The sequence below is a fragment of the Plectropomus leopardus genome, chromosome 5, assembly GCF_026936395.1.
Source record: "Plectropomus leopardus strain MGB_pleo_1.0 chromosome 5, ASM2693639v1, whole genome shotgun sequence".
In the NCBI taxonomy this organism is placed as follows: domain Eukaryota; kingdom Metazoa; phylum Chordata; class Actinopteri; order Perciformes; family Serranidae; genus Plectropomus; species Plectropomus leopardus.
In genome coordinates this window covers 39,175,825-39,187,904 of record NC_142180.1, presented here as the reverse complement: position 1 = coordinate 39,187,904, position 12,080 = coordinate 39,175,825, and the positions used below count along the sequence as shown (strand labels likewise).

The 12,080-nt window shown below is 48.5% G+C and overlaps 1 protein-coding gene across 1 annotated transcript; it reads left to right on the top strand.

Moving 5' to 3' along the window:
* Positions 1-22: 22 nt before the first annotated feature.
* On the top strand, positions 23-11,943 carry plppr3b (phospholipid phosphatase related 3b). The gene is made up of 8 exons (XM_088078241.1): positions 23-929; positions 2,261-2,351; positions 4,701-4,886; positions 5,104-5,230; positions 6,006-6,201; positions 6,496-6,553; positions 6,713-6,886; positions 7,467-11,943. Exons 2-8 carry the CDS (start codon positions 2,271-2,273, stop codon positions 8,859-8,861), a joined length of 2,217 nt encoding a protein of 738 aa, XP_087934367.1. The 5' UTR covers positions 23-929; positions 2,261-2,270; the 3' UTR covers positions 8,862-11,943.
* The last annotated feature ends 137 nt before the right edge of the window (positions 11,944-12,080 follow it).

Here is a 12,080-nt window from a genome sequence, read left to right as displayed (position 1 = left end):
AACATAGCAGGTGAGCAGGTAAATGGGGGGGGGCTCAATCCTTGAAACATGATTTTTTATTTATTTTATGGTTGATTTTTAAAGAAAAGATGCCTTCGAACACACGTCTTTTCTTTGAATTAATTTCTTTTCATTAATGGTTATTTCTGAAGAACGCACTGAGGCGACTTTCATTTTAAAAGAAAAGCTTTCCTTAAAAAATGTTGATTTGTAAAAACATGAAACATGTTTTTTTCTCTTTAATACTATTGGCTGATTTTTAAAGAAAGCATTTTGATGATTGTTTTCCTTTAAAAAAAATGCGTGAAGAAAATCAATTAAAAACAACAAATATTTGGGTCATTTTTAAGAGAAATATTTTGGCAATTGTTTTTTCCTTAAAATATTTTGAAAGTTTTAAAGAAAAGATTGTGGCGATTTTTTTCTTTTTTAAAAATGTCAATGTCTGGTTTTTATTTTTCCTTTAAAATTTTTGGTCATTTTTCAAACAAGACATTTTAAGGGGGAGGGATTTAAAGGGATTTAAAAATATATAAATAAATGATGATCTAATATATCAAAATACGGATTAATGCAGTTTTAAAATGAAGAAATCTGCATCACCTGCAGGCACCAATCACCTGCCATACACACGCACGCACGCACGCATACACACACACACACACACACACACACACCGTGCGGAGTGAAGCAGCAGCGGGGGAAGCGGCGGCGGATCTCCGGCTGAAACAGAAAACGGTCGCAGATCAGCGTTTTTCGGGGAGAACGGGGATCCAGCCGGACTAACGGGACGGGGATTGGCACTGTAACCGACCCGCGGCAACCGGGGCGACCAGGCAGGTGTGTCAGCCGTCACGGCTCCGTTAACGGCTCCGGTTCTGCTGCTGCAGGAGGAAACGTGACGCGAATCAAAGGATCGATGGTCTGAGGTGAGACTGGGGGGACTGGGCGCGCGTGTGCGTTATCTGTATGTGTGTGTGTGTGTGTGTGTGTGTGTGTTCTGACTCATGTATTCAGTGGATCAATCGAAGCCGCATCAGAGACAAAAAAACAGGAACATCCGGTCCACACCGCAGTCCTCTATCTGTCCCTCTGTATTATTTACTGCAGTCCTTCAGGCCTGTCCACCCATCTGCCCCTCTGTCTGTATTGTGGACAGATTCATCTGGAAAGCCAGGTGGACAGCGTCCCCTTGTCTGTCCCACTGTTTGTCTCTTAAAGGGTTCAGGTCTGATCTTTTCACTCTGATTGGTTGGATGTTAATTGGCAGCAGCAGGTGACTCTGGGTTAAACTCAGGTGGAGCCGTGTTCAGGTGGAGCCGTGTTCAGGTGTATCACATGAATGCAGAACATGATGAAGTCAGTTTGGATCCAGAGGAACCAGTTAGAACCTATTAACCCTCCGCTGTCTGATGACAATGATCTGGTGGTGAAGAACCGCACCTTCAGACAGTATGGAGGAAACAGAGAATGTCTATGGTTACTGGAGGACATTACTGGAGAACGTCTGTGGTTACAGGAGAAAGTTACTGAAGAACATCTGTGGTTACTGGAGCACATTTTTGGTTACTGGAGAACGTTGTGTTTTTACTGGAGAACATCTGTGGTTACTGGAGAACATCTGTGGTTACTGGAGAACGTCTGTGGTTACTGGAAAGCGTCTGTGGTTACTGGAAAGCGTCTGTGGTTACTTGAGAATGTCTGTGGTTACTGGAGAATGTTGTGTTTTTACTGGAGCATGTTACTGGAGAACATCTGTTTTTACTGGAGAACGCCTGCGGTTACTTGAGAACATAGGAAAGTCCTCCTTCTTCATCATTCTGTGTCCCCTCTCTAAATTCTGATGTTTTTGTGGTTCAGTGAAGGCAGCGCAGTTCTCGATACGTTCTGTTTGTATCAGAAGCAGTTTGAATCTTGGGTGAAGAACTGATCAGCTGATCAGATGGATGACAGGAGTAGCAGCAGCATAACCAATGGAGTACATTCTGCTGCTCTGTCTGTACCTAGAGTATGTTCTGCTGCTCCACCTGTACCCAGAATATGTTCTGCTGCTCCTTCTGTGTCCAGCGTATGCTCTGCTGCTCCATCTGTACCCAAACTGTGTTCTGCTGCTCCATCTGTGTCCAGAGTGAATGTGTTTAATGACAGTTATAAAGCAGCTGTATGTGTGTGTGTGTGTGTGTGTGTGTGTGTGTGTGTGTGTGTGTGTGTGTGTCTGTGTGCGTGTGTGTGTGTGTGTGTGTGTGTGTGTGTTTTGTAGGTCCGTCAGGATGATGATGAACTCTGAGAAGATGAAGAAGAAACCTCCAAAAGACAGTTTGACTTTGCTGCCATGTTTCTACTTTGTGGAGGTAAACAAACAACAACAACAACAATAATAATATAAACAATAATAATAATAATTCAGGATGTCCTGCTCACTGTGTTTTTATTACCCCAGATCGTGGGTCATGTGATATTGATTATCTACCGATCAAAGAGTCCCGATGACTATTCTCGTATTTCTCTGGAGGATCCAGCTGGACTCTGCAGGACTGCACAGTTACCTGCCACCACGATAAAATGACAGAGGGGGCTGTTACAAATTTCAAGGGGGCAATTTTTTCTTTCATAATAAAAATAATAAAATAATTTAATTTACACTTGTATTGGCCCCACAAGTGAATTTATGAATGTGTCCAAATCAGCAGCGACGGACACACGGAAACATGGCGCTCGCAGTGGCGTCTCTGTCGACTGACCCTTCATGTGGCGGCCGTGGATTCATACAATGGAGGGAAATTTAAATTAGGGCCGAAAGTTTTATTCACAACAACGAAAAGCACGCAGACAGAGGAATCGCTCCAAGAGACGAGATTATGTCCATCTGTCCGTCTCCATTTCAGGACCCTGGACAGCGCAACCTTAATACACATCGTTGCGAGATGCCTGAAATTATACTGACGGCCGGCGTGATCGTTTGACACCAAACCAGCATTTTTACAAGAAAACACAGCAGAATTATTTCTTACCTTTAGTGGAGTTGCAGCCTCCTTCTGGAGGAGCGCTCTGTGAGCACCGCCTCCAGCGCGCACTGGATCAAACGGGCTTTCCTTTGCCGTGCCGACTGAAGACATCGGTTAGTGTCGCCGAGGATGCCCCAAAAGTCGCTCCGTGTTTCAGTCAGATTCCACTAAAGTTTGTGAGCTCAAGCAGTTTCACCTTCTGACTGTCTCAAAGACTGAAGACTGTCTCAGTCAAAGACTGTCTCAGTCAAAGACTCAAAGCGCCTCCTCTGTCTCAGTTCCTCTGTCTCACCTCCTCTGTCTCACCTCCTCTGTCTCAGTTCCTCTGTCTCACCTCCTTTGTCTCACCTCCTCTGTCTCAGTTCCTCTGTCTCACCTCCTCTGTCTCAGTTCCTCTGTCTCACCTCCTTTGTCTCACCTTCTCTGTCTCAGTTCCTCTGTCTCACTTCCTTTGTCTCACCTCCTCTGTCTCAGTTCCTCTGTCTCACCTCCTCTGTCTCACCTCCTCTGTCTCAGTTCCTCTGTCTCACCTCCTTTGTCTCACCTCCTCTGTCTCAGTTCCTCTGTCTCACCTCCTCTGTCTCAGTTCCTCTGTCTCACTTCCTTTGTCTCACCTCCTCTGTCTCAGTTCCTCTGTCTCAGTTCCTCTGTCTCACCTTCTCTGTCTCAGTTCCTCTGTCTCATCTCCTTTGTCTCACCTTCTCTGTCTCAGTTCCTCTGTCTCACCTCCTTTGTCTCACCTCCTCTGTCTCAGTTCCTCTGTCTCACCTCCTCTGTCTCACCTCCTCTGTCTCACCTCCTCTGTCTCAGTTCCTCTGTCTCAGTTCCTCTGTCTCACCTCCTCTGTCTCAGTTCCTCTGTCTCACCTCCTCTGTCTCACTTCCTCTGTCTCACCTCCTCTGTCTCAGTTCCTCTGTCTCACCTCCTCTGTCTCAGTTCCTCTGTCTCACCTCCTCTGTCTCACCTCCTCTGTCTCAGTTCCTCTGTCTCACCTCCTCTGTCTCACCTCCTCTGTCTCAGTTCCTCTGTCTCACCTCCTCTGTCTCAGTTCCTCTGTCTCACCTCCTCTGTCTCACCTCCTCTGTCTCACTTCCTCTGTCTCACCTCCTCTGTCTCACCTCCTCTGTCTCCCCTCCTCTGTCTCAGTTCCTCTGTCTCACCTCCTCTGTCTCAGTTCCTCTGTCTCAGTTCCTCTGTCTCACCTCCTCTGTCTCAGTTCCTCTGTCTCACCTCCTCTGTCTCACCTCCTCTGTCTCACCTCCTCTGTCTCAGTTCCTCTGTCTCACCTCCTCTGTCTCAGTTCCTCTGTCTCACCTCGTCTGTCTCACCTCCGTCTCACCTCCTCTGTCTCAGTTCCTCTGTCTCACCTCCTGGTGTGAACGGACTCAGAGGTCCACTAACAGAGCAGTACCATGTCAGCTCGAGATGAGAGCGTTGGATTTCTACACCGTCAGCCGTCAAACAAAGATGAAAATACCAAAAACAAATCTTAAAAAATAAAATCAGAAGAAGAATGAGCCGCCTCTTACCCACAATACAACAGGTCATAGCAGGCTGGACAGTGAACCGTGTTGTTTCCTGTTGAGCTCTCGGTGGGCGCCGATGATGTCACTGATGATGTCACAGCGATGATGTCACTCTGATGATGTCACAGCAATGATGTCACTCTGATGATGTCACTGTTGTTGTGTGCAGCTTCCCATTGTGGCTTCTTCTATGGTGTCTCTGTACTTCCTGGAGCTGACAGACATGGTGCAGCCGGCACAGGTCGGTTTTCGCTGCCACGACAGGGAGCTCAGCATGCCGTACGTGGACGGCGGCGAAGAGCTGATCCCACTGCTGATGCTGCTGAGCCTCGCCTTCGCCGGCCCGGCTGCCTCGGTAACAAACACACACAAACACACACACGCACGCAGGTGGTGTCCGCCAGGTCAGAGCATCAGTGTGATGGTGATGATGTCACTTCAGGTGTGTCAGTAACCATGGAGACTGTGGATCAGGATAGAGCGGTCTCTAAAACACATTATAAACATTCAGGCCTGATGACATCACTGGTCCAGTCTCCAGGTCCTGACGGTGCGTTTGTTTTGTGTGTCAGATCATGCTGGTTGAAGGTCTGATCTACTGCCTGCAGTCCAGACTGAAGCTCCGCAGACCTGAAGGAAGCATCAACGCCGGAGGCTGCAACTTCAACTCCTTCCTGAGGAGGACGGTGCGCTTCGTAGGTACGACACTGAAACTACACTCAAGACTACACCTGGAACTACAACTGAAACTACACCTGAAACTACACCTGAGACTACAACTGAAACTACACCTGAGACTACACCTTAAACTACACCCGAGACTACAACTGAAACTACACCTGAGACTACACCTCAAACTACACCTCAAACTACACCTGAGACTACAACTGAAACTACACCTGAGACTACACCCGAGACTACAACTGAAACTACACCTGAAACTACACCTGAGACTACACCTGAGACTACAACTGAAACTACACCTGAAACTACACCTGAAACTACACCTGAGACTACAACTGAAACTACACCTGAGACTACAACTGAAACTACACCTCAAACTACACCTGAGACTACAACTGAAACTACACCTCAAACTACACCTGAGACTACAACTGAAACTACACCTGAGACTACAACTGAAACTACACCTCAAACTACACCCGAGACTACAACTGAAACTACACCTGAGACTACACCTCAAACTACACCCGAGACTACAACTGAAACTACACCTGAAACTACACCTGAGACTATAACTGAAACTACAACTGAAACTACACCTGAAACTACACCTCAAACTACACCTGAGACTACACCTGCGACTACACCTGAAACTACACCCGAGACTACAACTGAAACTACACCTGAGACTACAACTGAAACTACACCTCAAACTACACCTGAGACTACACCTCAAACTACACCTCAAACTACACCACACTACACAGTCTTCACCTGTCTCTGTCCTCAGGTGTGCACGTCTTCGGTCTGTGTGCGACGGCGTTGCTCACTGACATCATCCAGCTGTCGACGGGTTACCACGCTCCGTTCTTCCTCACCGTCTGTAAACCGAACTACACGCTCGCCGGCGTCTCCTGCAACACCAACGCTTACATCACCAAAGACATCTGCTCGGGTCATGACCAGCACGCCATCATGGCAGCCAGGTGAGTCCTGTGTTCAGGTTCCTTTGGAGATTAACCCTTTAAAACCCGAGCAGACTGGCTGGTTTCTTCTAAAGCACAAAAAGACAACAAGTAGCAGAAGAAGAAATGACCCAAAAATAAGCAAGAAATTATCAAAAAGTACGAAAAATTACCTAAAATTATTTTAAAAACATACATGGCAAACATGACTCAGCGCTCAGAGTTTAAAGGGTTAAACAGGAAAGCTGAGGTTTGGCTTTTGAAGGGTTAAAGTGATTCTTTGTTATGGTTAAACTTTTTTTCTCTCTCTGACAGAAAAACGTTCCCTTCCCAGCATGCAACGCTGTCTGCCTTCGCCGCTGTTTATGTATCTGTGAGTGGACTCGTCTTTGTTCAAACCGCTGAGCTTCATTTAAAATGCCGCCGACACAAAGACGACGATGCTGTTTAACAAACGCTGTGCAGACGTGACTGATGACAGCGCTGAGTAAACGGCGTGCTGGTGACGCTCACCGCCTTTCTTGTCTTTCAGATGTACTTTAACTCGACCATTTCCGACAGCACCAAGCTGCTCAAACCTGTCCTCGTCTTCGCCTTCGCCATCGCGGCGGCGCTGACGGGTCTGACTCAGATCACGCAGCACCGCAGCCACCCCATCGACGTGTACGTGGGCTTCCTCATCGGAGCCTTCATCGCCGCCTACTTGGTGAGCCCACCGCCGGTCACATGACAGGAGACACGCCCATCACACGTCCACCTGTTGTCATGGACACCTCTGTGTCTTCCTGTTACCATGACGACTGCACCACTCTAAGACTACCACAGAGACAAACAGGAAGTCTCAATCAGCAGCCGTCCTCCACGAGACACAACACGTCTCTGTCTGTCCTCACTCTGTCTGTCCTGTCTGTCTGTCTGTCCTCACTCTGTCTCTGTGTCCTCACTCTGTATGTCCTCTGTCTGTCCTCACTCTGTATGCCTTTGTCTGTCTCTATGTCCTCACTCTGTATGTCCTGTCTGTCCTCACTCTGTCTCTATGTCCTCACTCTGTATGCCTCTGTCTGTCTGTCTGTCCTCACTCTGTCTCTATGTCCTCACTCGTCCTCATGTTCGTATTGAGTGACATCATTCTATGATGTCATCTGTCCTCACTGTCTGTCTTCTGATTGGCTTCCAGAGTTCTTGTCTGAAATCAGGGAAATGATGTCATCGACGACATCACTAAATAGAGCTGAAGCTGAAAGTTGAAGTTTAGTTTTCTTCTTCTTCTTCTTCTTCTTCTTCAGGCTCTTCACGCTGTGGCCAACTTCAAGTCCTCTGATGACATCACTCCGGCCCCGCCTCCCCCGCCACCAAAGGAGGACCCTCTGCGAGCACTGACCGAGCGGGGACACGAGTCAGTCTACAACAAGGGTCCCGCCTCCGCCTCGGAGAGCAATGATGAGATTGCACCAGCTCCGGCCCCCATGGACCGGCTGGAGGGCCTGGGGCCCCTGCAGCGGGAGAAGAGCTCCATAGGGAGCCTGAAGAGGGCGAGCGTGGATGTGGAGCTGCTGGCGCCGCGCAGCCCGATGGGCAAGGAGACCATGCTGACCTTCAGCAACACGCTGCCCAGGGCCAGCATGAACATAAACGGGGTGCTGGGGGCCAACCCAGGGCCCGAGGACCCGGTGCAGCCCGTGCAGCCGGTGCAGCCCATGCAGCGGCGGCTGAAGGCGGTGCAGGTGCCTGTGGACCCGATGCGCTCGCAGCAGCTGGTGTCGGAGTGGAAGCAGAAGTCGATGGAGATGCGGGGCTTGAGCGTGCGGGACGAGGCGGATCAAGACGCCAGCGAGGATGGCTCCGAGGTGGGCTCCATGGGGACGGATGAGGGGGGGTCTCAGGCCCCTCTCTTCCAGCCCGTGGTGCAGTCTGCAAGGGCGTCATCCAGTCGTAACCCCACTCCACCTCCAGGGTGCGCCAAAGCTGTGGCGACTCCCAGACCGCCACAGATGCCCGAAGCCGGGCCTCCGCCGGTGTCCCCGAAGAGTGCGCTGACCCGCGCTAAGTGGCTTGCCATCCGAGAGAAGACAACTGGGGAAGGGTCGGGCCGCAGCACCACCAACCAGCCACGACTCATGCAGGTTATTGCCATGTCGAAGCAGCAGGGGCTCCTCCCCTCCTCCTCCTCAGCTGAGAGGTCCTCTGAGACCACCTCCACCTGCTCCGGCACCTCCTCTACCACCAACTCCCCACACTACCACCCCTCTGAGCCACAGCGGGAGGTGCCCGGCATAATCACCGTGGACGCCCACGCCCCCCACCATCCTGTCGTCCAAGACCCGCCTCATCCTCAAGCCCCACCCCTAGTAGGTAACAGTAACCCCTGGGAGTGGGCGGGCGCGTCCAGTGGTGGCGACCCGCGAGACACCTATGACCTCAACAGCCTGACCCGCGGAGACTCCGCCGCCCGTGGCAGCAGCTTCCGGCCGCATCGATCTGCCTCGCCGTGCACCGCGGTCGACCACAACCCAGCCCCACCCCCTCAGCACCTGCAGGCAGAGCTGTCGGCAGACGCTCAGCGCAGGGAGATGGCCATGAGACGCAAGACGGCGCTGGTTCTATTGGATCGAGAGATCCGAAACCAGACTGAACAGGAGAACTATTACAAGAGTCTGCAGGGACGCAGGTTCAAGGACTAACCCCGACCCTTCAAAATAAAAGCCTTATTCTCAAACTGCTCTCTGACAGCACAAACCTGGACGGCTCCGAGGACCAAGTCACTATGCACCCACTGGACTTCCTGTGAGGGAGGTCCTGATGCTCGGTGGCTCCACACTAAAGACCGCCGTCGACTGACGATAAACATAATAAACAATCATAAAAACAACAATAAACAACAATAAAAAACAAAAATAAACAACAATAAACACAAAACAAGACGTCACCAACTGCAATAAATAACACTACCATGGCAACCATCACTTGTGGTTAGAAGTGACGGTTGCCACAGTAACTCGGGACCTGGGACACTGAGAGGCAACACCTATAAAAGCTCGAGTTTTCAGGAGTGAATTCCCCATCGAGTCCCTGATCCAAGTCATTTCATACCGAGTGTCTGCCATCTGTTTCTCTAAAGAATCTAGCTGCTCGCCACCGCGTCTCTAAAGTCACTCCGATCTGCCTACGTGAGTCCTCGTCCTCTGAAAACTCTGCAACACAAAAAAACGAGGTGTTGATCATCTACACTGCTCCTGAAGAAACGCTGCTTTTATCTGAAATACACCAAAATATTTTGTGACTGTCGTCGTCTTCGACCAGCTTCCTGTTACTCAATTTTAGTCATGACGAGTTTTTGCCCATTTTTGTTTCAGGTTGTCGAATTCGGGCACTTTTTCTTTAAGACGTCTGTCCTTCAGCAGAGGGATCTCTCCTCAGTCACTCCTCCTGAGGTGTCAGCAGGGTTTTCCCTGTTAAAGGGGGTCTGAGCACAGACTGATGGTGCCTGCTGTACAGTGCTCTGAGGCTGACTGTATTTTAGATCAAACTGAAATTGAATTGAAACAATTGTTCCTCTCTCTGGGACTGTATGATTGGCATACGCTGATCTCTGGCTCACCTGTAGAGCTCTTTGGGTATAAAAATTAAAAACGTCGGCTCACCTTTCTCACGCTCGTTGACATGTCATACCAGCACTGACGTCACCCTCATCGAGCAAACCCGCCAACGCGTGACGCTCAGAGTAACTGATGGAGTCTAAAGACAAACTGTCGGACCAACAGTCCGTCACCCCGGAGGTGTTGTACCTGATGACCTGGGCTGAGGACGTGCTGATCCGACGGTCAGTTTATCTAATGGCCACAGGGGGCGCCGCTGTGTTTTTGCCGCCGTCAGAACGAATGGTTCGGCCCGATTGGGCCTGGTTCAGCACGTTTCCTTTGTCCTCGTACATAACGACGTGCAGAATGAACAGCCGCAGTGTGCGATAACTCACCTTGGGTCCCGAGTCGACCTGAACATCCTCAGTGGCGAGTCGAGCGTCCGTGGTGTCGAGCCACCGAGCAGTAAGCTGGAGTTTCCATGGTAACTCCCTCTGTGAACAACCTGTGGTCAAAGAGCACAGAGATGATTCAAAGACTCATTCTGAAGCACAAACATGCAACAAACATCGAAACCTGCAGTGGCGCTCCCATGATGAGATCCTCCTGATCTGTCACCGGCCCAGCAGCCTGGCTACCACTTCCTGTTTCCTGCAGAGACCTGATTGGCTGGCGGACTGTTGGAGGTCTCACACTGATTGTATATTACCTGGACGAGTGTGTTGTTGCCTTTCTGTTGTGATGGCTTGGTTGCTATAGTGATTCTCAGCATGTTTGTTAGTTTGTGTGCTGCTCTCTGATTGGTCGAGTGTTGTTTGTGCGTGCGTGTGTGTGTGTGTGTGTGTGTGTGTGTGTGTGTGACTTTAAAAGTGTGTATTACAGATGGACCGAAATGAGATTAAATATTTATAGATGCTTACATCCACAATTTAAAGATACACTCACTGATTTGGTTTCAGTGTCTTTGATGATCAAATATATTTAATTTATGAAAGAATTCTTTCGATTTTTTTCATAATTAGTAACAAAGAAAATTAGGATAAATGTTTCAACTAAAAAACTACAACTAAAAGAATCATTATTTAAAGGACCATTAAGTATTGGGGTCACGATTTGGGGGAAAAAAGGATTTTTTTCAAAGTAAAATTGCAATGCTGCGAGCGAGAGCAGTAAAATCACAGAATGTGTTCATTTTCTGTTGTAATGAACAAAACGGATGATTTGTCTTTAGCACGGAAACCCAGCAGCAGCTGTGAGAGACTCGACGTGTCCTCTGAGCTGGTGAAGACGCTGATTCTGGATCAGTGAGTGAAACATCGATGAGGCGACTCTGAGTCTGTCTCTGCTGTTTATGTGTCTGTGTGTCGTTGCATGTGTCGACGTTTGATTTCAAATCAGACGCCGGTCGTGATCATCGCGGAGACAGAGCTTTTCAATCCTGAAGAGACTTTTCCATCTGAATGTAAAAAGACGAAGCTTCATTTATCTTCAATCTGTACATGCAAAAAGAAAAAACTGCTGCTATAAAAAAAGTTTAATCTGTGAACATAAGAGCGGAGGAGAAACGGGGAGGATGCTGCATGCTCATTGGTCGTGACGATGAAAGTTCTCAATAAAGTTATTCTTGATCAGAAGATCAAGATCAGAATTTTCTTGTTTTTTCTCTCTCCTGTGTAAGAGTCTGAATTATGTGAAAAACTACAATGTATACATTTCTTAGGTTTTTCATAGAAAAGGAGGTTAAGGAGTAAAACGTCTCTTCACAGAGGAGAGAAAGTTGATGTCCGTCATTAATGAGTTAAACTCGTCTCTAATCCCTCAGTTTAAAGACGCCTTGATTCTTTTATTCCTTCAGTTTCTTAATAATTTGAGTTTTGTGGAGTTCTTGATCCCACGGGGCATCTGGTTAAACCCACCAATTAGTGCTGAGAGATTAAAGACCTGCGAGATGTTCGCAGTTGAGCGGACTGCGGGAGATTTCTGTCTCCGGAGGACACTTAAATAAAAATCTTTAATGAAGCCGTCAGCTGTGAACTTTCGCTGAACCGGTTCCCATTCTGACAGTCTCAGTGGCGAGGCCAGCGCTCCGAGGGAAACTGATGGTTTTTAATTCTCTACTCCGCGTTAGTTCACGTGTTTCCTGCAGCTGCTGGGCTTCTGCTGATGGAATAAAGTGTTTTTTTAATGCTGATGTCCTGCAGTCACATCTTTATCGCCCTATTCTGTGGTTGCAAACAGACTGAAAATCTGTGAATCAACATGTGCCTCTGATTATTCCACGGTTTTAAAAGAAAGTGTGAAAATAATTAATTCAACACAAAT